Source organism: Vanellus vanellus (genome assembly GCF_965231255.1).
Source record: "Vanellus vanellus genome assembly, chromosome: 15".
Classification (NCBI taxonomy): domain Eukaryota; kingdom Metazoa; phylum Chordata; class Aves; order Charadriiformes; family Charadriidae; genus Vanellus; species Vanellus vanellus.
This window is the reverse complement of record NC_138920.1, coordinates 13,030,258-13,056,620: the sequence shown is the minus strand read 5'-3', so window position 1 is coordinate 13,056,620 and position 26,363 is coordinate 13,030,258. Positions and strand designations below refer to the sequence as shown.

Sequence of the window (26,363 nt, the reverse complement as noted above, 5' to 3'; positions counted from 1 at the left end):
ACTGCAATGTCCCCTTCAGGAGGGGTGAAGGCTGACTGGCCTGTGCCAAAACTTGCCTTCGATTCTGACTCACCTTTGGGAAGACTCATCAGGAATGGCTAACTTGGTTGACTCCTGGTTACCCTCTGCCACTGAACAGTTGAAAGGGATACATACCAACACCTCAGCCTCCCCAGTTTATGTCAGTTCAGTAGGCTGTACATTCTCGTTAATGTATCAGGCTGGAATAACTCGCCAACAACCTTCTTGAGCTACCTGGGCTTCCTCTTTACCCTCCCTCTAACATATATACGGTCATATTGTTTCACACTGATCACTGCAGTTTGACTGGGGGGGGGGGGGGGGGAGATTAAAAAAATGAAAAATCTTGAGCTGCTCTACTGAAAGGTATGCTTTTGGAATCCCACTCACAGCAGATTACTTAAATAACAAAAGAGGAACTAAAAAAAAAAAACCAAAAGCAAAATGTTTAATATCTCCAAAATCCCATTTAGAAGCAGTTTCATAGAAACATCGCTTTTGTCGTGCAATCGAGGCTGGAGGAGGGCAGCAGAAGAAGGGAGAACCAGACGTTGTATCCTCGTGGGCAGACACGCAATTCGGCCCTTGAGTCCTCAGAAGTTCTCCAGCAGATCCAGAATCCGCTTCTGTTCACTCTCCCGAAACTCCTGGTTCTTCCCATCCCCAATGTTCTCTGCGTACTCTGCAGGGGAGAAAGCAGACAGACAACAGGCTTTGAGTGAGATACTAATGAATGATGGGCAACCTCTCTCACAGATACCATAGCAGAATCTAAAGCTACATCCATGGCAGACAACGGAATGGGAATTTATGCAAGGAGCATTGATGTTTTTTCTCCCCATCCCCAAGGTTAAAGCTTTGCATAATAAACATCTACTGACCCCTCATTAAAAGCTTTTGTAGCAAACAGAGACTGTAGCAGGAACATCCTGAGCAGCACCCGTTCCCTGGTGTCTAACCCTTCAGAAAGGTGACTGTCCAGGTGCTCCTCCCAACTCCTCTGTCATCCCAACGGAGCAGCTCAATGGCAGCTGTTTGAACTGGACAGTCCTATCGCTGGCCTCTCTCAGCTCAAGAAATTTAACAGAGTCCTGGACAACACTGGCTTTCCAAGTCCCTTTTAACGCTGAGTATCATCAGGGAAGGTCAGGCAGGGGCTGTCAGACAGTTGTCCTAACCCTGGGTTTAATCTGTCTGTTGTCCAAGCATCCTGAATGAGGAATTTTGTCAAGTGGAGACCAATTTCCCAATCTACAAGTGCTGTTAACGCATATGGAAGAACCAGTTCAGATTTAACTACATAACAAATTCCTTGTCTTCAGGCAGAGGATACCAGACCGTGATCAAGGTCTTGTCCACCCATGCACACGGTTAAACACCACGGAACCAAAAATTTCCTCTGCGGCATTCCTTCCTCACATTCATTTAAAGCTGGCAGCTCTCATCCCCATTACCAGCTCCCTCCTTCCTGCCACCAGAACCTGCATATTCAAAGATGGTTTAAAAAGAAAAAATGAAAAGCAGGTTTTGAGCTGCGAAAGCAAGGAGCTGAACAAATCTTAGTAAATCAGGAGCAGGCTGCCTGGTTAGACAGTGTTTTCCAGCCTCCGCCTTCTCGCATTCTTCTCCTTCTTCCTAAACAAACAGAACAGCTTGTATTCAGCATCTGAATGGTAAGTTGCTGTAGAAAGTTTGCTTTAATATTTATACGTTCAGCACTGCTACATGCTTCTGAGCCCCATCAAAGCCTTTATTATAAGAGCACTGAAAAGAGTGAGGACAGGGAGAAGTTAGCTGATGTGGGAGTCTTCCCTCCTGCGTGCACTCTCTCTCCACGTACAAGAAGCAGAGTTCTTGGCCAGTGCCTCTGGGAGAAATCCTTTTAATATTTATAAACTGCTACAGTACCTGTAACAAGAGCAGGCGGGTAACGCTGAGGTTTGCTGCAAGTGAACCTGACCTCCTTGCTGTCCTGGAGAAGGGGGACCAGCACAGGGAACTCTTCCCTCAGATGGAGGAGAAAATCTTCATTGCACTTAATGAAGACAGCAGCAAGCTAATAGATTTGTTGTAGCTACCTATGTATTAGCTAATTGCATAAGGGCAAGGCCCCAGCAGCCTGGCGTCAGCTCTGCTGCGGTGTGCAGGTTTTAGCAAAGGGCTGCACCATAGCGACTGGGGATCAAAACCTGCCACCCGCTTCTGGCTGGAGATAAACCCCACCACAGCAGAGACGGGGTTACCTTCCCAGGAGAAAGCTCCAGCTAAGGCCAGCGTTTAGCTCAGTTTCTCCTATCCCCTTCGGGCAGTACCAGAGCTTTCCATCAGCAGCTGTACCCCCACGGGGAGCTGGCGGAGGCGCAGGCTCTGTCCCCAACGAGCCCTTTCCGTGCTTTATCAGAGTAAGTGCCTCTGAAACAGATGCAGCAACTGCAATTGCCTGTGTTTATTGCAGCCCAAGGGAAACGCTTCCCTGCCTGCCGCTGCCTCTCGACAGCTCAGGATACCTGCGTGAGGGATGGACGTGGTCTCTGAGCCTGGCATAGCGCTGGGGCAGCCGGGGTTGGCCCCGGCTGCAGGGAGAGCTCTGCGCTCTCAGCATCCGCACTGCAGGCAGCGGGCTCGTGGCCCAGCTCCGGTTTTAGCTTTAAGGGCTGCCAGAGCACTTGAGCGTACAACTCAAGCAGGGAAACTGCCGAGTGCCACTAATGACACTGCCCTTCTATTGTCCCAACGAGATCGCTCAGACAAAAGCAAGCCACAAATTCCTCTAATCTTATCCAAAAGCTCAGCGTTTTTCCTTCTAAATATTTAGGCTTCGTAAGACTAAAATCCCAGTGACTCCCAAGGCAGACTGTTTACTGGGTTACCAACAGTTGCTAATGCTAATTTGAAGAGACCAGATAAAACCCCCAGAACCAAGCTTAAAAAAAAAAAAAAAAAAAGTATCTCCCACCGAGGTTTTATATATTTACTTTTTTATTTAAAATTCCACCACTTCAGTGAGGCAGCAAAAAAATTAAACGTAAGCTCCCCCTGCCAACAGTTAAACAGAGCTTACATATTGCTGTAGCTAGACAAAGGAAAAGGACCTAAGATTGGTTTCTGCTTCATTAGACAAAATACAATGGTTACAGAACAGTAAAAATCAATAGGGAAATATTGAAGCTTGTAATGGATATTGGAAGCTATAAAGCCTGCACATACTGAGGGACCACAGGCCAAATTTAGCACAGTCCTCATAACATACCTACCTTTTCTTTTTGATTACCCATGCTAACAGGTTTGGTTTATAACATTCAGTAGGCATTCCACCCTCCCAGCTCCCTGATGTGCCCATTACCTTCGCTGAAACCAGACATTTAACCGGGCACCTCCTGTCAGTGCTTCTGCGGAGGGACCTCTGTCCCTCAGTTCTGCAGGGCTCCTCTGACAGCAGCAGGTACCAAAGGCTGGTCTCTGTGGATCGGTAAGGAATGGCATGCTTTCCCGTTCCAAGGCCAAGTATCGCTATTTAGAGAGGTTTGTGCCTCACTCCTTTCCCAATGAGAGAGACGGAGACCAGGAATTGCCAAGATACAGACAATACTTGCTGTCACGAAGACCAGTCTCCATCCCCAAAACACCCCCCCAAGCCAAGGCACACACCGTTCAGTTGCTTTCTTCCAAAAGATAAACTATCTGTCCCGTTGCAAGTAATGCTTGATCTTCAAGAAAAAGGAACTGTGGGAGGACTGGTCAGCCTGCAGAAATGCATTTAATGAGCCTTCAGTTATTCCCTGCCCACTCCTCCCCCTTGAAAGCCCTACCATAAGAAAACAGACTTGCTTCCTCGCTTGCATCATAAGTAATTCTGAGCAACCCCAAGGGATCCATCAGCTGTCAGGTTGCCAGAGAAACATGGAGAATATGTAGGCCATAAAAATCAAACTAAAAACCAAGCACCTAATTAGTATGCAAAAATAGAAAATAAAAACTGAACAAGAGCAAAACACTGAAAGAAAAGTAAAAATAAACCAGCCCTCATCTGTCCTGAGAACAAGTTGGAAAGTGGCCTGGAAACATTTCAGCCAAGGCCCAAGGCTCCCGATCTCTCAGTCATTTGGGATAGCGAGTCATACAGTTCTGACACCAACTACATTTTGGAAATCCTCTGCTGGCCCCTCAGCCCCCTGGGAGGCACACTTCCAGGGTCCACAACCAAACTACTCCAACAGGCAAGCTGTGTTCAACGCACCGACTCCTCTGGAGAGGCTGGTACTTGTCCGTGGTGTCACTTCTGTTAAAAGTTGGTGAATCAGCACTGACAACATATTTGGACATAGGTATGTAACTACTGAAAAACTTAAATTTCACCAGCACAGACTGCAGATAAGCTCAGTGCTGCTCCTACCTGGCAGGAATCTTCTGGGCCCCATTCCAGTATTTCACAACGGCCCACCAACAAATTAACATGCCATATCTGGCCTCTTCCGGCAGAGAACATGATACTGCTGAGAGTACCCAACCTGCTGTACAATGCACAGCTTGCAAGACATGATAAAACCGCTGAAAAAGTTTCACAATGCAAGTCACTGTCTGTGAAAGAATCAGATGAAATTTTAATGCAGCTGCCCTCCAATTCAGCTTAGTATGTAAATCAACAAACCAAAGACATGAACGTGAGGTGTGTAAATACAGCGAGGTGTGCAGGCAAATCCCTTGGGCACCCGTGGCCCAGGTCAAGTGTGGGAATCTGAAAGTGGATGTGTGCCATGCTCTAAGTTGGAAACGGACAGTTTGGAGGCAGGAATTGTCAAGTATCATAATTAAGAGCAGAAAAGACATCCTACCCAGTCCCCCCCATTCATCAGCAGGCATTAACTTGTACTTGTTGGGAAAGGAAAAGGGCCAAAGAGATTGCCTATAGCAGCAGGTAATCTCACACTGTCAGAAAATCACTCTTAATTTTGTCATACCAGCCATCCTTCTGATCCCCTTCTTTCCTGCATACGGGAAAGGAGAAAACCAAAAGGATCTGCAAGAAAAAAGCTGCCTATACCTGCCAGTGTTGGGGGGAGGAAGGGGGCGGGGAAGAAAAGGTGAGAAGAACATCATTGTTATTCCCAAAGAAAGTAGAGACATTGAAACAACACAACCCACAGCCCAGTACCCCCAGAGATGCTGCCATCCTTCCTGTCTTCAGAAGAGAAATAGAGAGAAACTCCTCACCCCCTCATGGAAAACAACACAGCACCTCAGGAGCAGACACAATCCCGCACAACCCTCTGCTAAATAAGGCGGCACCTCCTGCAGGCAGCAGATTACCAGCTCTCTACCTAAGCCTCGCAGTTTGGAGGGGGCTGTGGGGACAGTCTGAGTCCTGTCCTCTTCTTCCCCAGTTCAACTGGCTGCTTCTGCTGAAAGACAGCAGGCTACAAATGAGAGTCACAGCTCAAATAAGCATTTCTCTAATTCAACATAAGCATTAAAAATAACAAGCAGTACTTTAAAACTGGGATTGCGAATCACAACAGCTACATTTTAAAGCTACAGAGGATACTTTAATGCTATAATCCGTATTAATCTGACACTAAGAACAAGACAAATACACCACAGATACTAATATGGTGCAGATGGTAAAGTGCAGGGCCACGTTAATGAAAGATGAGACTCCACTCTTCTTCCCTCTAGCATGCATATACACTTCCCTTAAATATTTACTCTAGAGTTAATGTCAGCAGAGAGTTCCAGCCAGTCTGTAGCTGATGGCAGTATGAAGTGATGTGCTGTTCCATGACAGCAGACAACCGCAAGTGTCCTAACTCCAAGGTAAAGCATGCCTCTTATCAGGGTGATTCCAGCCCGGCACAGATCTCGCAACACTACTCAACTGCTGCCTGAAGATGCTCATGAAGTCAAGGAGAATTACATGTGAAGGCTCATCCTAGAAATTGATGACCAAGCTGTCCCTGGTAGAGGTGAGACATGCATAGGAATATCTCAACTCACCCTTTAGGATGTGTCGAACAATTTTAATGGAGCTGCCTCTCATGTTCAGAATCTGATGGACTCTCTGACGAATCTGATTGGGGACAGGAAAGAGAAGAAAGTCACATGCAATAGAAGACCAAACCATGCACAACCCCTTTTCCTCCACTTTTTTGAGAGGAGAGCAGGAAATGCTGAGCACCACAAAACCCAACTCAGCCTTGCTAGTCCACAGTCCCAGAGCACGTACTCAGGAACATTCTGGAAGGCATGCGGCATAGGTTCAAGGAACCACATAACGTATTCACAAACCCCGATGTATTCATGCCAGCAGAGATGCAGTATTTTGCACAGATCAAGAAAAGGCACCTGCTGTAGTCTGTGCCCTTGTGAGACCTTCTGAGACAATGTCCCCTTCCACCACTCTCTCAGCAGTGGCATAAAGAGGGCCTTTCCATTTCAAACTGTGACCTCGCTCATGGCAGATTGTGTCAACACAGTGACAATGATCAGCTTCTGTACCCACTAATGCCCTCCTAACTGCTATGACATGATGAAGCTGTATGGATGCAAGCGCAATAAGCAGGAGGTTTCCTCCAAAATAAAAAAGGAATTAAAGAGGAGATTATTCAATGACGCAGTATTTGCAAGGATTTAGAGTCTTGTTTGTATCATGGATGGAAACACAAGTGAACTGCCAACCTTGTATATAGCTTTACCTGGGGAACATTGGCATTACAGATCTCTGCCATGATGTAACAAATGAGCTGTAGAACAAAGAGACCAGCATCCAGGCGACGGAGATAAAATTCGTCTTCCATGTCATCGTCTATTATCTCTCCCCGACGCACCATGTCCTGTAAAGCAACACAAAGAAAAGGTGTGATGACTGTCTCTCCAAGTACTTCCCATTAGTTGTGGCAAAATGTTGATGATATTTGCAGTTTGCTTAAGAAACGCTTTGTTCCCCAAAACACTAACATCCGTATATTTCTCGCCAAAGAAGTACTTCTTTTAATAATTCATTTAAGTTCACGAAACATTTCCTTCAATTTTGAACAAGGTTCAGCCTTTGCTGGTTGTGAAGTGTGTCCATCTGCAAATTAAAATTTTAATTTAAACATACAAATTACATTTCTAAATTGAGCGACTAGAGACTGTGAATATGGAACAAAACAGTGTATCTATTATTTATAACTTCTTTGTCAATATGGAACAAAAAACCTGCTCTTTTACTGGCCATTTGAGGGTGCTGTTAAGCAGTGCAGAACATGACTCCAGCAGACTCAAAGACCTATCAGGCTTCCAACTTCATTATCGACTGATGAATGAGAAAACAGGTCCAAAAATTCTGCACAAGTACAGTTTTACCATGCCCAGCCTTGCTTTTCCAGGTTCACTTGTTAGGGATACTGATGGGGCTGAGCCCCAGCTGGGCTCTGTTAGCAGAAGACCACTGGTTTCTGTGGGAATGCCAGCAGTTTGTTCTTCCTCAGCACATACGGTGTTTCACTAGCGAGACCTGTCCAAATGGAGGCCAAAGGCAGAAGGCAAGAGGCCACTCCATTCATCTTGTTCAGACAGAGCATCTTCTTCAAAACACTGGCAAAAGCAGCCCAGCAATACACTCAGAGCAGTTTCCTCCCGAGAAAGGCCGGCCGCGTCCACCGGCTGAACCTGCCATCCATTTTCATGGAGACCGACAGGCCAAAATAACTGATGTCATGTGTGACCTTTTGCATTTTGGGGTTTGTTTTTTTGGTTTTGTTCTTAAATAAAGGAAGCAGCTTGTCAGACCCTGCTAGCTCGCTGCAGCTAGTGTGATTTATTATGCAGCCGGCTGGCAGGTGGGCACACACCAGCGGAGCAATATTTTCTCATTAGAGCCATCACCAGCGAGAGCACTGTACCTGTAATGCTCAGCAAGAAGTGCTTCCTCGCGGTGCACAGGCTCTGGGCAAACACACGCAAGGTCACCAGCACCAAAGATGATGTAGGCTATCAAATTTTCCTGTTTTGTCAAGCCAAGTCCTCGCATCTAATTGTAGGTAGAGTCTTTTAGGCACAAGAAAGAAAATTAACCCCATGCACTTCTCACTGGAGGGAGTGCAATGGATGCTCACCGTACAGAAATCTGAATGAGTGACTTAGAGTACAGATGTTTAGCACTGCCTCCCAAAAGTGAGAGAGGAAAGCACAGGTAATGAAATACTTTTCCTTTCCTCCTAGAAACCTATTTTGCCAGTGAAATAACAAGTTACGTTTAAAAAACAATGCCTAGTTACCAATGCCATGAAGTCGACTGCTTTGGCTACATTCCAGGATGCTTTAGCATCAGATCCTGTGGACTCCAGCATTTGCACAAGTGTAATTTACTCCAGGTTCTCAAAATAATGGGCACAGGCATGACTGGGCAAAACTTGCATGGGAGCTCTTGCCAGTGAAAAGAAAAATCCAATTTTGCGCAAGGAGTGACTTTCCTCACCCTACCTCTGTACCAAATTGCATGAATCTGATCAAATCTGGTCTCTAAAGCTTTGCAATGTTGAGTCTGGCTAGCAAGAGATCGGAATATTGACTGAAATGTCCAAAAACCCCATTCCAGAGAGAGGACAAGGCACTCATTCTCAAAACTACCGCTTATCCTCTTCACTGCACACAGCCTTATTGGCTACTCTTCTCAACAGTGCTAAATTCCTGAACAGAAAAACATCAACAGGCCAGGATTTTGAATCTCCAGAGCAGGGAACAAAGACCATGTCTGTTCTGTATTCTGATCCAAGCACGGCGATCACAGGAGCCGAATCCAGGCAACTGCTGTCTTGATTACACAGAGAAGGCAGCAGTTATAACAGCCCCTCTCGACAGAGAGGCGAGATTATTTTGTGCCAGTAAATTAAGCAGATATGAATTAGAAGACAAGTACAGTTTTAAGGTGTCTTTTCAGAGTCTTTTTTTTTTTTAAAACCACAACCACCCTTTAAATGCTAATCTGCCTCCCAGTACAGTTCCAAATAGCCACCTTTCCACTTTGTCTCTCTTTCAAAGCTGTCAAGTCACTAACCTCCAAATGAGCACTCAGATGCCATTTCTAATCTGCCAACAATATGTACTGAGATGCCCCTTGCTGATGGGAGAAGACAGCAATAAGATGGGCTTCTGTGAAGCTAAAATGAGCTTTTCTCACACTAATGAGGCAGGACTGACAGGCCTCAAGGTGTAAAGTAGAGACTCAAAACCTAAAGGTACAATGGATCTGCCAATGCTATACAAAAGATCACATCTGCTCCACGTAGTCACTGGAGTAGGGCCCAAAAGATTCTCTGCATCCTCCTCCTTCCTTACCCACCACTCACCTTCCCCAGCACACAGAGCAAGGATGGGCAGAGCAGAAGGGACGGGTGCTGATTGAGAACAAAGACCACCACCAGGATCCTGGGTTTGCTTCCTCCCCGGGTGGGATAGTGAGGCTGCTCCAGGTCATCAGAGATGAGAAGGCTCCAAATGGCCGTGCATGAAAGCAACTTCCATAACTTGTCTTCTACACCAACTACAGATTCTCTCCCCTTACTACTTTCTGTCTGGGGCAGGCAAGTGGTGCAAGACAGCTCAGGAGGTGCTTTCAGACCACAGGCAGAAAGCTAAACTCAAGGTCACTGCTAAGCCCTTGGTCAAAAAGGACATGCAGGAGACAGGGATTGAGACTTGCAACAGGAGAGGAGCAAGCAGAAGCCTCAGGTGAAATCAGACCATCATAACAAGGACTGCCCAGGACCATCTGCTCATAGCTGTGATAACCATTTCCCCAGCAGCCTCTTTCAAATGCAGAGGCTGCAGACCACATGGTCTCTTCAGCAGACTGACCACCGCTTTCCTTGGAACACGGAATGGTTAGGAGTGAGCCCTAGTCAGGCACGGACTCTGCTGCTGCCAGGAGATCAGGCAGACATCCGAGTCACACCAAGGTGACCAAGAAGCTCTCAGAACCACACAAGAAACTATCAGAGCCCTCTGCTGTGGGAAGGACTTTCTTCATTCCTGCCTTACAAGCTGAAACACGCTTGGATTTCTGTAAATTCAGCCACTGTTCTATAAGAGCTGAAAAGCTCATTGTGTTTGCTACAAAGCATACCATCGCTTCCAAGTCAGGAGAAACAGAGCAGCAGCTCCTGCAAAAGCGTGAGCTCAACTTTAGTGGCAAGAAACGGTAACCATGTTGGGGTGGTCATCTGAAAAGACCCACCAGACTCAGCAAGAGGGTTGAAAGCCTACCTCAGCTTGCTGGCCGTTAGCTGGAAAGCTCACAGTACAGACAGCGTGAATTCAGCCACACTCCAGAATGCGCAGGCCCTCCCGTGAACACAGTTGTGTTCTTTTTTCACTTGCACTAACCCAGCCCCTGCCAGGACGCTATGTCCTGCCCTCAGCACAACTCCAGGCAATTTGGCCTTTCTAAACCAAACAGAAATGTTGGGCTAATACAAATTCCTATTTCAGTTATCCCAATCTGCCCTCATGCTAGGAGTTCCACCTCTCCTTTTCAAGGATAGAATGACTTAACTGTAGCACAATTAGCATGTAATTTGTAAGTCATTATAGCGCAAAGTGTCTGGTGAGAATATTTTATCGAATAAACCTGCTGAGCATAATTTTCTGTGGAACTATAAAAATATTAAACCATCTCCTGTCTTTTCCTGCCATCTTTAGAGATCACTAAGGCTATTGCTGCCGCCCATAATTATACCTCCTTTTAGAGGGAGTTAAAAGCCATAGGATTTTACACCATTTTCTACAGAAAGAATTAAAGAATTTGAGAGGGGGACAGGATACTTTCTAGGTTTCGTTAACTAAAAACTCTGAGAAAAGTGCTAAGACAGGCATCAGGTGTTGGAGACAAATGCTCACATGGACTTTGCTCCTGGGTTTCACACGGCAATTAGGGTAACCACTAAGTTATCACCTCTGACCACTTCTGAATGGATTCCACAGAAGCAAACAAGTGGGTAACGCTGAGAAGGGACTCAGAGGACCTCATCCTGTTTCATTGTCCAGATTAAGGGTGCAGTTCCATTACAACCGTTCTTCCTCAGAACCAGCTTGCTTCAGAAGTCCCTCCCCTCCCTTCTACCCCTCAACTATTCCCACACCTTCACTGCCACAGGCCAAAGAGCTGAGCTATAAACCAGACCACTAAAGTAAGCCAAGGTAAAACAAGAAAAAAGGAAGAGAACTGCCAGAGCAGGAGCTTCTTATGCCAGCTGCACTACTGAAGATAAAACATCAGGTACGATACACTCAGTCATTTCTTGTATAATCAGGTTTTCACCTACACCAGGATAAACTGTCCATCACACTTGGATCTTGCTCTCATCAGTATAGGCTGAACATGTAAAATCTCATCAAATATAATTTTTCTTTGGGGCAGGGAGAGAGGTGAGGAACTGTATACCAGGTTTTTGGGGTGCTGTGTCCTCTACTGCAAGAGAGAGGTCAAAAGCCCTCAAGTGACATAGCGCAGTTTCTATAGGACCAAATGCTCATACCATCCACTTCAGTGACTCATGCGCCACAACTAGAAACATTAGAGTGCTCCATAAATCCTGACACAGACAGACAATCCTGCGATTTGACGCACAGAATGATGGCTTTTGCCTAATTCTGCATGGGGAAACCACTTGAGCAACTTCAGAGCTCAGGAAACCGTGTCCCACTGACCATTTGAGGATGGTACCAAACAAAGCAAATGCTAATTCCAAGAGTGTTCCAAGCGAGGAATGAACCTCAGCATCATATTCATACATGTGCCCAATATATTGCGCATGAGATGCTTTTGCTAAATCCTATTATTAGCTCTAGTAGGAGCGAAGAATTGAGATCTGTTTATTCTAGCCATTCCAGCCTACAAAGCCATGCAGTCAGGCAAAAGCCCAGTGGCCTTCTGGATACAAAAGGAAAACCTGAGGTTCTTGCGGTTTCTCTTCTCTCGTGCATCAGTAAACATGAATGGGTTAATATTATTAATTAAAGAGATTCTACACAAGCTTCTTCACAAATTCCCTTTGCCCCTGCTCTGTGCTGGTTGCTTGCTACAGGTGTTAACATTTGCAGGATGCTTCAGGATCTTTTTGGATAAAGGGCACATACGCTGGTTCTGCATGCTGCATTTCAGGGTTCTGTGTAGCAGCTGCCAAAACACCACAAGATTACAGCCAGAAAAATCCATCCTGGTTTTTGAGCTCTAAAACCCACACACCAACACTGAAATATAAAGAATAAATAATTTCTCCCTCTGTTCCAGGGAGGATGAATGGAGCGCAGAGGGATAGCAGGAAAGGGTAAAGGCTGTTTTTCTTCAGGCCACCGTTCATTTGTGAAGCTGCAGCTGTCCATACGGAGCACGAAGGTTGGCAGCAAAAGCAACTCCATTCATCACTCACCCCCGTGCCTTTTTGAGCAGCAGCAGAGCTGCTGAGCTCCGATGCCCTCAGAATGTTTGCCAGCGCCCAGAGAAGTGGCCTTGGCCATGGGCAGACAGCTGTTTGTCGGAGCCTGGCGGGGGGCTGCAGCCCATGGCACGCTGAGCTTGCCCACATGTGGGGACAGCGGCTGCAGTGATTACTCTCCGTCAGTGCTAATCAATCTCACACCCTCTTCAGTGCTGATACAGATAATCTTGTGGGAAGCTGGCCAAGCTCGCTAACAGCTCTGCAAGCTGCTTCCTGACTCCAACAGCTCATTCTCTTTCAAAAAGTCTGTTCCAGCTTCAGTTCCAAGAAAGTACTGTGCGGTACCAAGGCTCATGTCATTCAAAACGATTCACTGCTGGTGTGCAGAGAACACACCAGCCTTTGGCTGAAGCCTCATCTAACTAATCAAAATAGACGCTTTCTCGCAGCTGATCAGAACTCTAAAGACCAGGGTAGGAGGCCTCGCACATTATCATGTAATTGTCTCTCTGCATTTCACTTACTCTCCATCTGCCAAACCAAGCACGACTGCAGCCAAGTAAAAGTGAACGCAAATTGAAGCACATACTTCGACCCTCCTAGTAAAATTCACTCTTAAGAAAAGGCCAGCAGCACTTGCTGTAGAGAAGTTCTCAGCCTATTTCATCTAAGGTTAACTGGAAGCTGGAGAGCAGAGCAACAGGAATTAAGAAGGAACAGCACAGGCATGAGGGCACAGCACAGAAGAGTGACCTGGCTGAGCCAGAACTTGTGTGCAGATGTACAGAGGGCATTGTAGACATGAGCTGGCAAAACTTAAGCAATACATACATGTTTCTCTCCATCAATCTTCTTATCAGCTGCCTGCATTGCATCCAGGTACTTAAAATACAGTTCCATCAGCCTATCAACCTGCAAGGGCAGAAGAGAGAGACCTAAGCAAGAAAAAAGAACAATGCAATCATCTTTAATCCTTCATGCTGTGTTGTTTTCCTCCCAGCTGCGGTCTTCACAAAGTAACAGGCAATGCTGTCACTCACAGGAAGGAATGCATTACAGGACGGTACAAGTGTTGGTCAGATGAGCACGCTGAGTCTGCAGGCATTTGAATGTAATCCCACATCACGATATGCTCTCGTCAGCTCCAGCTAAAAGGCAGCAAATAGACACGTGTCCCTAGCTCGCTCGCTCTACTGTGCTGTGGTTTTCTAGTTCTCCCGGTTTCTTCAATGGACCTTTCTGTCTATGCTGTATGCAGCCAAGCTTATTTTAAATGTATGAGACATGTTACGGCTCTCCTGCTCTCCTCTGAAATGCATTAGGCAACTGAAAGCCTATCTAGTAATGGGAAATTTTCTGCAGTTGGTAGAACAGGTTATGAAAAACACCTTTAAGACACACTAATGAAGAATACTAAGGAACCAATATTTCCCCAGTGGCGGAATTTACAAATCCCTTGGGAATTACTGGTTTGCAAAAGCTGCTGTTTCTGTTTCACAGCTGTTTGATCTATCCACCACCATGTAAATATTTTGGAAAGAATTTCTCAGAGTAAACACCACTAAAATGACACATTCTAGGAGAGGAATGAGGAATGTTCAATGTGTACTATAGCAATTCCTAAACTCTCCACAAAAGAGCTTCACTAGAAAAAACTGGCACCTTTCCACGCTGCCCTGGTCTCACAGAGCCAGCACAATGTAATACCACACAACACGTGTTATACGATCAGGCTTCAGCAGAGAGACACAGGACTGAGAATCGCTACTACCATGTGCAAGAGCACCAGAAAACACAAGCACATATGATGCAGGAGGCCAAGCACTAAAGGCATTTCCAGTTTTCCAGTTTGTAGACAACAACATGAATGAGAGAACGATGGTTTGTAAGAGTACAAGTCTCCACAGGCAGGTACGATACCGGCTTTTCAGTAACTTAACGAGTGTACACAGGCACCCTGCCGTTATCAAGTATCCTCCCAGCCTGGTAGCCCAGAGACTGCAGACACATATTCAGCGCTCACCTTCTCACTGTCATTCTCTGTGAATTTATTCAGTAACCGTGTCCTCTGCTGCCCTCTCAGGTTTCGCAGAAGGGAAGCCAGGATGGAACAGACATGTTCTGGAGATACAAAATGAAAATTGCATGCTGAGATCAGGAACAAGGAGCTTATTTTCTCTGTAACATGCCATTTAATTTACTACTAGCACTCCAGTGTGTAGCCATTGATAAGCGGAACCCTGGTTCCTTCTCATCACTGGTGAGCGGTGGCAGAGCGGCGGCGAGAGCAGCAAGCTGTGTTTGCAGGGGGCACAGATGGCTCCTTGCCCACCACAGCCCAGCTAGCGAGGTCTTCTCCGGCTCTGCTGCACTACTCCTGCTACAGTGATCCTGCTTTTCCTTGGTGACCTGAAAAAAGCGCCTTACATAAAGCACAAATTCTGCTCCAGTTTACCTCCCCAGGCTGGCACGCCTGCCTAGCAGCCCACACTCTCTTTTTGGCACCCTCCATCACAGCTCAAGGCACAGCACACTGCCTCCTCCCTCAGGGCTAAAAGGAATCTTGGCCGAAGCCAACACTGTCACTCAAATGACCCTTAGTTTGCCAAACAGGGGACGGTTAGTGAAACAGGAAAGCTTGAGAAAGGAATAACTGTGCCAGCGTGCCGCTCCTGCAGAGACTTAACTGGTATTAGCTAGAGGAAAAAAAATCCTCAAACAAACCACTTTTATTTACAGAAAATCCCGTGGATTGAATATGAATGTGCCACAGCAAACCAGAAATGATCAAATAAACGTGTTCTACAGTCTTCTCAATTGCACTTGGGGGTCATATTTTACAGCACAAACCTTGGAGCCAAGCAAAAAGTCAACGTTGCAAGCACACAAGAGACAACATCTATGTTATCGTCCAACCACAGCTTCATTCTGAAAGGTGACCGAATCAAGTGCCTCAAACGCACAGCAGCGCTAGTCTCCTGAGGAGCAGAACCGAGCTCTCAGGACGACTTCTGCAGGAACAAGGACATCCCTTGGTGGGTGACCACCAAAGGGCCACGTGGCATTGCTGCTTCTGTGCCTTGCACCCCTTTCAGAAGCTCCACCTGAGCACATGTCCCAGCACAGCCCCGGTATGCCATGCCTCACCAAGCAGCAGCCGGCTGCTGCAAAGCACCGGGTTCAGGTGATGCTCAAAACCACAGCATTTCAGAATGGGGCCTCGAGCTCTTTGCTCCTTGAGGGACAGAAAGCAACACAATCTTCTCCAAAAGAACACTTTTTCACATAGGGCATCTTACACTTTTTTAACCATTAATATTTGGCAGTACCAGACTTCCGTGAATTACAAAAGCAAGTGCTTCTCTGTGTCCTTGTTTCTTCAGAAGGATTCACCAATTTTATACACAATATACCTATAAATTCATACTGTGTTCGAAACATTTTGAGGCCAGCTCTCAGGTTACAACCCTTATACTCTGGTTCTTTTTCATTTTGCCCATGAACGCTTCCCAGGGTGGATGAACCAACTCACCCTGGAAGCCAGTGCGAGGCGAGGGAAGGAGCCCAGGGAAGGTGTCCTCCTCCCTGTCCTTGGGAAACGCGGCCAGACGTCGCGCTTCTGCACCCCCAGTATCACAGGAGACGCAGAAATGCAAATCATTTGCAAAATGTATGCCAACAGGAGAAACACTGTTGGCAATATCAAAGAGTATATGGTTTTAATATGGGGAAATAAAAGCAAGCACAAAGGAGCAAAGCAAATGAGAGGCACGAGTTTCTCTCCCTTGCCAAATCATTCGCTATTGCTTCCTGCCCACAGGTCCGCATTAAGCACAGACCTTATGTTTTAGACATCTCAATGTATTCAAAACTGTGACTTGTCCAAGATGTCCTCACTTTCATCTTGCTTATAAAGACTGATAAAAAATAATAGCCATAAACATTTCCTCACCGACCGTGGTGGGGAGAGGAGAAGGGGTGTCAAGATTTGGTATGTTCAGAGAGGAAAATGCAATGTGCAGAGGAAAGGGATCATCATCTTATTGCCGTCAAACCATTTTAACATGCATTTCCACAGCGCTGCCTAGCCTGGAGCCACAAGAAGCCTTGATCAATTGCAGCAGCGTACAAAGAACAAGCGACAACGATGTGTTTGCAGGGAGCTTCTGCACTAACTGCCAGCTTACGCTTCCGCGGAAAGGCAAAGTCCAAGTTGCGGCTGCCCTCTCTGCAGCACAGATTATCTGCATACTACATAAGGGCAGCAAACAGAAGAGGCTGTACACACGCATGCACACACCCTATTTCATTAGCTACTTATAAATGTAGCTTCCTTAGAAACAGATTTCTGCCTGAGGTGGTGTCAATTTTTCATGTTCCAAAGAGATTGGGAGAGCTGCTGGCAGGAGGAGCAGGGGAGATAACAGGTTTATCGGGTGGCCAGCACCGCACGGCTGCTCTGTCATCTCGACAGGATAACACGAGGGTGAAGGATGGCTCTGGGTATGTCAGTGCACACTCTCGCTGCAGAGAAACAGTTATTCCACAAAAAGCGACAGCAAATTAAGTGTCTACATTAAAAAATACTGTAAAAGCCTCCAAAGTCCTTGCAAGATCCTATTTTCTTAAGGTGAAAAAAATACAACAAAATGAAGACTTTTTTTTTTTCTTTTAAATACATCCCAACATATGCTCTGCTGTTTTAGAAAGAAGCCAGCATTCTGTATTTCACACTATTTTTTCCCAAACCTTCTTTTTTTGTAAGCATTTAGAAGTGTTGACACAGTATTTTAGTAGTAATATTCTCACCAATGATGTATCTTCATTGCTTTTTTTTTCCCCCAATACTCCTTTACTAGGAAATGTATTTTAGCCATCATTTTTGCTTTGGTGCTCATATGCAGATATTTATCCATTTTATCCATAAAATCTTTAAAACTACTGAGAAGTCTAAAGAAGCTGACACAGGTTTTTTAAGAATGAGGTTATTCTTTCAACATATCACTCCAGAAAATCCAGGAAATATTTAGTTACCTGATCAAAATGTTCAAAAACTGTTTTACTGAAATATTTCTGAACTATCTAGGCCATTTTTTTTATCAGCTTTCTGAAAAAAATGCACTAGTGTGTTGCATGCTCCCCTCCCCAAAATCACAATTATGCCGTAATGCAACCCCTGGCCCAACAAACACCAACATCCATGTGCAAGGACACCGGCCAAAATCAGAGTAAACCTTGGGGTAAGAGAAGTGCAATGGGATAAGTGGATGAATCCATTATTCAATAAATTAAAGCATTTACACAAGTAATCAGAAGTGAGAGGTGTTAACCTGGGAGCAAAGGTTTCCGCGGACATGGGGGGGGTCTCACCATTTTCCCCGCAACTGCACCAATATGTATCTCACATATGCAAAATTTTAAAAGGTCATAAGCCCAATATTTGCTCCAGGTTGAACCTTCTTTGGAAAATTATTAGTAGCTGGTGCTATTCTGAGTCCTCAGAGAGCAAAACCTGCAGCTGCCCAGCTTTGATCTCAGCTGACAGAGGCCACAAGTTGCACATCGCCCACGGGCAATGCCTCGGGCAACCTGCCTGCCTCTGAATATTTGGGGAACTTCTAAATAATCGTGCCAACACTCAGCCAAAGTCCACATCACCTGCACAAAAAGAGTCATTTTCAAGGAGGGCAACAGACATGGCCAGAGGCAGAAGTTGCTGCCTAGCCCCCGTTTCTAAGAACAACTAAATGTGTTTCCTTTGAAAATCAAACACCAAAATGAGCCGTGTTCAGCACCACCAAAGATTCCTTTAAAGGAATAACAGTTATCAGCTGGCAGCTAGTATGCATCAAGAACAACTTTTTTCATATAAACATCCCAAAATCTCACAAATTCATGGATATGGGAAGACTGAGGCTGCTTTCTTATTAGCAGATAACCCCGTTTTCTGCCCCATCAGCTGGTTCACCTGCAGGTACTGTGACTCACCACGACGCCAGTGCTGCGGTGCAGAGCACCGTACCAGCCACATCCCTGGTTCTCAGCAGGTCACATCGCGTGTGCTCACCCACCTGCACCAGAGTCCCCCTTAGACCAGGATCACCTCGGACTCTCGAGAGCCCTTCCCTCTCCAGACAGGCACGAAGACTTCAGAATGCAAGCAGTGTTTAAAACACCCTAATTAGATCGATCTTGACTTCAGCTGCGGCATGTTGGAATACAGATTAATCTATTCCATGGCTGCCACTGGCAGCTGCAACAGCAGGAGGTCCTGTCAAATCAAGTCGTAACATTACACTTCTCTGCCTTTATTATCCCCCCCCTCTTTTTTTTTTTTTTACATTTCATTATAACGGACATCTGCCTAGCAGGGGAGGAAGCTCAAGCACTCTCCCCTGCAACACTGACACAGATGAGGCAAGCATCCTCCCAGGGAAAGGGGAAGGCGTGTGCTTCTGGGTGCAGGGGGACAGCAGTCATTAGGTGGATGAGCAGGGTATTCTGGTGAACCCCACAGAATACATTTAAGAGCCTTCTGTCTTGTAAAGAACTCTTAAGATAAACTGTTATTTCTAATTAGGAAAAGGAAAGTACCAGGGTAAAAAAAAAAAGCCATCTCTTTCAGAAACTTCTACCCTTCCTATGCACAAAACCCCCTGTGGCTTCAAGTCTGCTGTGAAACTGGGACAAAGCCCCTGGCACATCCTAAGGACCAGCAGCTCTCCAGCTCTGGAGGGAGGGAGGATGCTCCCAGCGAGTGCTGAGGTCACGCTGCCAAAACACCCCCTGACCAGACGTGTGTCCGCCCCAGGCAAACTCCGCAGCAGAGGAGGAGTGCCGAGGAGTGGCTTCTGATTCCTGCTCCGCACAGCTTTCAGATGCACATGAAATGCATTCAGACAGAGGTTTTGCAATGCAGCTTGTAAAGTCACGGAAGACTGACCACTCCTGCACTCCACTAGTGTTGTGGTTCGTTACAGAATTACGGGTGGAAGCAGAGACATGCTATTCCAATGCTGTAGCATCTAATAAGCTCACCTGCTTTCACATGCATTAATACTCTACATTTTTAAAGAGTAACCCACTCTAGTATCTCAAAATATTTTGCCAAGAAAAATCTTATCTTAAAATACTGACAACAGTAAGAAATAATGATTTTACTGATGGGTAAAGTAGGGCCTGGAAAGGTCAAAAAAGCTCCACACAATGCCCCTGTTGAGCTGGAATCCAAGCATCATGCTGAAAGTAAAACAAAATTCATGCTATCAACTGAGAAAGCTTATTTTTGTAATGTTCTTGTAACAGCAGAATGCTAGCTTTAATTGAGATAAATTTAACTCTGTACTCAGCATCATGGCTCATTCAAGATTCCTGTCATATTCTGGAGGGTTGATGGTAAAATAACAAATTGGCATAACAAAATTCTGTTTAAACAGACTGATGCCTTCCCTAGGTATTCACTTCAGAAGACCACCACATGAAAAATATTTTCTGCTGGCTAGCAGAGGGTGTTCTCTTAATAAAGATACTCTTTATCAGGCCGTTTTTCTCTTGCCTTTTCACTTTTCCATGCCCAGGGAACTCATTCTGAAGCAGGCATTCATTCCAAGGGTTTTGCTGCCTTTCAATGTATGTTACACAAGGAGTAAGAGCAAATTTACTAAGAAATGGGTTTTGCTGTTGTTGTTTTTTAAAGGAAGTGTATTGCTGATATCTCCAAAAGAGGCTTCCTTATTGTGAGAGGGAGAACAGGCAAAAAACCACAGTGATAGGAATTCTCATTTGGAAATTGGCTGAACTAATTCTCAGGTTATCAAATTAAGCATTCCTAAGTAAAACTGACATCTAAGTCAAGAGAAGGCATTTAAATGAAGATGAATTGGACAAACATCCTTTTATAGTTCATTAGACTCTCCAAGTGAGCAAAACTAGACTGCAAATAACTGTCCTGAGAAAGAGCAGAATATACAGCCTATCAAGCAAGTTATGATTGCTTCACTACAGACTCTAATTCAGAAGGAATTTGTTTTCTCCATTTTTAGCTCACTGAGACTGTTCAAGAATTTCAAGTTAGCATCCAACACTTCAATTCAACTGTTGCTGTGGGAAGTCCAGTCCCCAGACCCGTTGCACCCTTACGCGCAGTGAAGATGAGCTGACCCTCAGCTCTGCAACAGAAGAGATTTTGGAACACAGACACTCGTACAGCATCCCCCGCATTTCAAAGTTTACAATATAGAAGCATTATTTCAAATCTTGCCCTATATTTATGCCAAGATCCACCCAGAGCCAAATTCCTGTTTATTCCCTGCAATCACACACACTAGACACTTGCCCCTTTGCCCTCTCTGCCCTTCCAGCTCAGTCCCACTGAAGCCATGAGGCAGCCGGGCTCCTCTCAAGGGTGCCCCATCAGAACGCACAAACCCCCATAACACGGCAGATCTCACCATTTTATACATATAATGTAGCCCCCAGTCTCAGACTGACCAAGAGCACATTTTCTCCACAATTTGGCCTTTACCTTTCTACCAATGTTCACTATAGGTAGGCTATATTGTACTACCATGTGTTACTTACCTTATGACACGCGACAACAAAATGCTACGGGCCAAGCTATGCTGTACTGTATGTTGTACACAGAGCTCAGCCTCTCACACTCAACACCAGTCTGGATTACACTTCTAGAGGGATCACAGACTTTAACCAGGAACATTACAGGGAGCGGTCAATCACAAAAATAAACACTGAGCATCTAGCAGAATTAAATGCATTTCTGCAGTAACACTTGTCATTAATTCTCCACCTCCTACAACCTGCCTCGTCCACCCTTCCACCTGCCTCGTCCACCCTTCCACCAGCTCCACACAATGCCAAGCAGCATCTCAGGGGGACCCCACTAACAGCCATTCAACAAACTCACAACAAAACTCTCTCCAGGACACACCGGTTTCTACAACAACGGGCTACTTCAAGGCTGGACAACCCAGCTGGATACTCAACTCACAAGTATTTTGACACCACATAGGAAAACTTTAAGCCATTTCTCTCTGTAAAACTGCAAAATATTTCTGTTTTGAGTTGCTTCACTGCCTCAGAAAAAGGGAAATTGCTTCAAATGAGATTTGTCTGCCAAACATAATACCCTCAGGAGTATATCATGATCTGTACAAAGTCGGGCAAAATTCAAGTGTAGATAACATGTAGTCAGTTAGACACCACCAGCCAAATCTTCAGACTCAGATTATCTATAAAGATGGTTAAGATTTTTTTTTTCTATTTTCCTAATTACACAGTGTATATAAAGCACAAATATGTGCAGTTTGGATTTAAATTGTTCACAGGCTCCCTAGAGTAAAATAATTTTTAAACATCAGCAGTGTTTAAAATGTAGCTAACCAGTACTGGCATCTTTATGCTGGCTTTAAAAAAAAAATAAAAAAAGATAGATAAATACATTACAGAAAAGTTATTTTTATCAAATTTAATTTGGATTATAAATTTTTGCAATAAATAAAAGCTCGCCAAGTCACACTGATACTCTTTCACAAGGGTATTTATTATTTTGTCGCATTCAGAACATTGCCTTCAGGACAATAAAATAATGTTTATTTTATGGAGTATCTCCTATGTAAAAAGCAACATTACTATAAAATAAAGAGGAGTATTTTCATCAGACATACAAAAGATTTTGTGCTGTAAAGATGGAGCATCGGATGCCCAATCAGAAAAGTGTCTCTGTCACTAACTGCAGCTAAAGCTTCCTCGAGCCCCGGCTGGTGCTGTACCTGCAGCCTGGCGGCACTTCTGCAGCTGCAGACAAAGGGACGCTCAGGACAGACGGAGGAGTTAAGAGTCTCAGCGGACAAACGCTTCTGGCAGAGCTGTTTGGTACCTCACCCAGTGCTGAAGCATTTTAACGGGATTGTCCTTTAAACAGTTGTAATTAGGCTCCAGGGTTAATAGCCCATTAAGAATTTCATATTTTGCAGCATAACCACGAGTGTCTGTCCCCACACAGTCTCAATGGCATTACAGTGAATGCGCTCACAGCGCAGTTCCTTAGAACTGCTTTTTAAGAAATACTGGTGCCTCTGCTACAAAGCCATTCTAGTTAATCCTTTAAAGGAATATGTTCCTCCATTTGACATATACATGAACGCTCTCCTAGCAGAAGAGGATCTTTCTAATTAATTTTTAATATTTTTTTAAACAGTTTGAACACAGGATAAAGTTTTTACAAGAAAAGATGACAAGAGAAGACTGAATGCTAGCATTCTTTTTGATAAATAAACAAAGAGATATGCAGAAAGAAGCGTGTTCCTAGCAGCAGTGCAGCACAAAGGGCATCAATTCCCAATCACACTAGACCTCCTTTAAAACCAGTAGGCACCAAGGAGTCTTTGTAGTATTCCTGTTCAGCCAGTGGCTCACAAGAGCCGACCATCAACCCGCAGTGCCCCCGAGCACAAAGTAATTACTGTATTGCTGGTCCAACAGTTGGCAAAGTAAAAACATATACTATGCTGCTTATACACGTGTCAGGACAATGGCTGTGACAGGCTCCAGGGGAACCCTGTTAAACATCTCAATTAACTCCCATCGTTAGAAATTCAGTAACTCACCTGCCCGGTGATGCAAAACAAAGAAAATTGGACTTACTACCACAGTGGTTTAGGGAGAGTTTATTTTAATAAAACTGATTTCTGGACTCATCTTAACGTCTTCCATTTCTTCTGAATATTAATAAGATGGAGGTATGATACGAAGACTGTTTGCACTGATCACTCCATTTTCCTGAGGGCAGATTTGCTTTTTCCTGTCACAGAAATAGTTAGGAACTGACCCCTTTAGGGCTTTCCAGACTGCTACCTAATCCTCACAGTAGCCAAGATTGCACACAGATGTCATCTGCAGTCTCAAGACGAAGCAGATGAGACAGAGATTAACTCACTTTCCCAAACTGAAAAATTTAAGTCAATGACATGAGCCACAGACCCAGATCCCTCTACTCAAAAGCTCATATTCTAGTTTGAGCTTTCTCTCGGCAAGAAGAATTAAACCACCTTATTTTCATACTGCAAATGAAGATTTCAAAACATCCCCTAAATCCATCATCTAAGCGTAACAACACTTTCTGCAATTTTATTACATAAACCCCAGAATACACGACAGCATTTCTTCCTCACCATTATCTATCCAAGACAAGCAACACAATACAAGACAGATAAGGCAGCCAGAATTGGCAGCCCGTGTGTGAATCATTACTAGGGCTGGCACTGGGCTCCAGGTAAGCCCCTTCTTTCCACCCATGCTACGAAAGCAGCCGCCGCCATGCGCGCACACAGCCCATGGTGCTGCCAATTCCTGCTTGGACCCACTGTCCAGCCACAGCCCACCGCCTCCAAGGCACAGGGTCCACCTCTGCAGCTTACCAAGCCACTACCTTTGTTAACAAGGGCACTGTCATCTTTTAATGGTGGTGCTCTAGAACAAATGTACTGTTACCAGCTCACCACTGGCAGAGTTTTCAAGAAAACAGCCGCTTGCTGAATTTGTCCCTCCTCTTGCACGCCACCCTGTCCTCAGGAAGGACGAGAACAAGCAGATGCCCACCGAGCTGCCCTCAACTCTGCAGCTCTTCTAGAGCAAGGGGCTGCTCCGCCTCAGCCAGCGCCTCAGACCAGCACTCGGCGAGCTCTGCAGGAGGCAGCACCTCCCTGCCTTCGCTTTGGAGAACGTCCGGACATCTGGTTACACCCCAGTTGTGGGGCCAGTACCAAAGCAGGGTATTTGGGTTTAGAGCTCCCATCTTGTTGCTGTGCCTTTCCATTTTTCCTCGGTTTGCTGCAAGAGTTAAGGATGGATACTAGGCAAGCCTGAGAGCCACTTACACCTCTTCAGCTTTTGACAATATTCACCCTTTATAGAACTGAGATGAGTAATGAACTGGCGCAAAACCTCAGGCATTGCTGGCAGTATTTAAAGTTTCTTCCAAGACGTAGTCAATTATTAACAAAATGGAAAAGGCAATGTTACCAGATGCAGGAGGGACTGACCCTAGATTCAGTTCAGTGTAAGGTCCTGCAGTAATAGTCCAAAGCAGATTTCTGTTAAGGCAGAGTTTTCCAGGGGAGAGAGGAAAAAAAATAGAAGAAAGAAAAAAAAGGCAACTTCAAAAGCATGCAGTTTATTTCTGCAATGCCTGATGTTCATCGAGTCACACTTCAGTGCTCAGAGCCATGAAAACACTGCTTTTGAGGTGACATTTGTAGTTGCCTCATTACTCTTTTCAAAAGAGTTTTGCATCAAAGAGTCAGAGCTTCAAACAACAGACCCTACAGGAGTAAAATAACTTATTAACAGCACATGAAATGGAACCGCCAGGAACCGCTGATACCAAAACAAGCGGGGCAAGTGTGTCATCAACAGCTAGCCTGCGACAGGGAGCGGGCAGGCTGCCTGGACCTGAAAACTGCAGGAGGAACCGCGAGAAGACTAGTGATGTGCCATTCCCTCCTTGTGGCGGGTACTTTTCAGACACTTGCCTTCCATTCACCTCCTCCCTGACAATAAGAAGGATCTGGAAGCATGCCTACCTTCGTGTTCTTTTTCAGTTGTTCCAACTTTCTTTATCTTTTTGGGTGATTTCATGAAGAGTGGAAAGATGGTCCTCAGACCAAGAATGTCAACAAACTTGTGACAGTTGTCTGTGCCCTCCGGTCCAATCATGGCGTGGTCCAGTACCTTCAGGGCACTGCTGCGGGAAATCTTCTTCTCTCTGTGAAAAGAAAGCTGCAAGTTAAACTTTTCAGGGACACGAAGAGCTTTGCACCATGCTACTGTAAAGAGAGCATGAACGGGGAAACAAATGTGACGAGGAAAGCATGAAGAGTCTAAGCACAGGCTCTAAGCAAGATTTTCTTCAGGTCGTCAAAACATTGTCTCGACAAATACTCTCTTTTAAAAACTGTGGTTGAAAATATTCTCTTGGTTATTTCTTTTTTAATGCCTTTTATTTCTTTTTATTTTCTATTTTCTTCTTATTTCATTTTATATATTTTATGCTTTTATTTCCTTTTTTTATTTCTCAGCTATTAAAGAAGTTATTTCATCACCACCTTACAAATACTAGCACAAAACAGCAGGGGAGACTGGGTTGGGTACACAACACAAATACTGTCACACCAAGATGATGAGGATTTAGATCTGGCAATAACTCAACGTAATAAAGGAGTAAGTTTGGTAAGTGTAGCTTGGTCATCAGCTATAATGAAGAAAACTTCGTCTCCAGAAATCACAGCTGGAAGGAAGCAGATAGATTCTGGGCTATTCTGTTTTAATGCTAGCTCAGAATGCTGATGCTGGTAACTCACACCAATAACACACAGGTGGTCTGAAAACCATCTCCAAAAGCTCTGTACCCCTCAAACCAGAAACAGAGGAATTTATAATTCATTCAGGGGAAAATTTAAAATATCTTGTGAAACACGAACTGAAAAAGCAGTCACAAATACAGCCCATAAAACCAACAGACCAGGTAAACATCAGCAGGAGCTAACGTGAGCTGAAGAAGAAGAGCCCTCAGTGTCCCCAAAGGCCAGTCCAGGCAGATGTTCCCTGCAGGGCAGCATGGTCACAAGCCCCACCACCTTCCACACCAAGTGCATGGCAACGTCCTCCGGTTTTCTCTTCTCTAAAGGAATTTGTTCTCTAACAAATATACAGCTAGATGCACATATAAAAATAAATCCCCACACAAACAAGCCGTGCCCTCCCCCTGGAGCAATGACAAGAAAACATTTCTCCTTGGACACACACTGGTTGCTCTGCACTACCATAAGGTGCTTGGGTGTTATTGTGGACCTGGAATAAGATCTATGAAGATCAAACCACCGATGCAGTCCAGCCCTCTCCTCTTTCTCC

At 45.0% G+C, this 26,363-nt stretch overlaps 1 protein-coding gene across 1 annotated transcript in view; it reads right to left on the bottom strand.

Annotated features, from left to right (window-relative positions):
- Positions 1-448: 448 nt before the first annotated feature.
- Positions 449-26,363, bottom strand: part of CTNNBL1 (catenin beta like 1) — a 55,854-nt gene continuing 29,939 nt past the window's right edge. Inside the window, exons 11-16 of the mRNA XM_082491165.1 lie at positions 25,037-25,218; positions 14,461-14,558; positions 13,269-13,349; positions 6,711-6,848; positions 6,013-6,085; positions 449-703 (exon numbers count right to left, since the gene is read on the bottom strand). Of these exons, the coding sequence (XP_082347291.1) occupies positions 615-703; positions 6,013-6,085; positions 6,711-6,848; positions 13,269-13,349; positions 14,461-14,558; positions 25,037-25,218 (661 nt within the window). The 3' untranslated portion in view covers positions 449-614. The remainder of the gene's footprint in view (positions 704-6,012; positions 6,086-6,710; positions 6,849-13,268; positions 13,350-14,460; positions 14,559-25,036; positions 25,219-26,363) is intronic.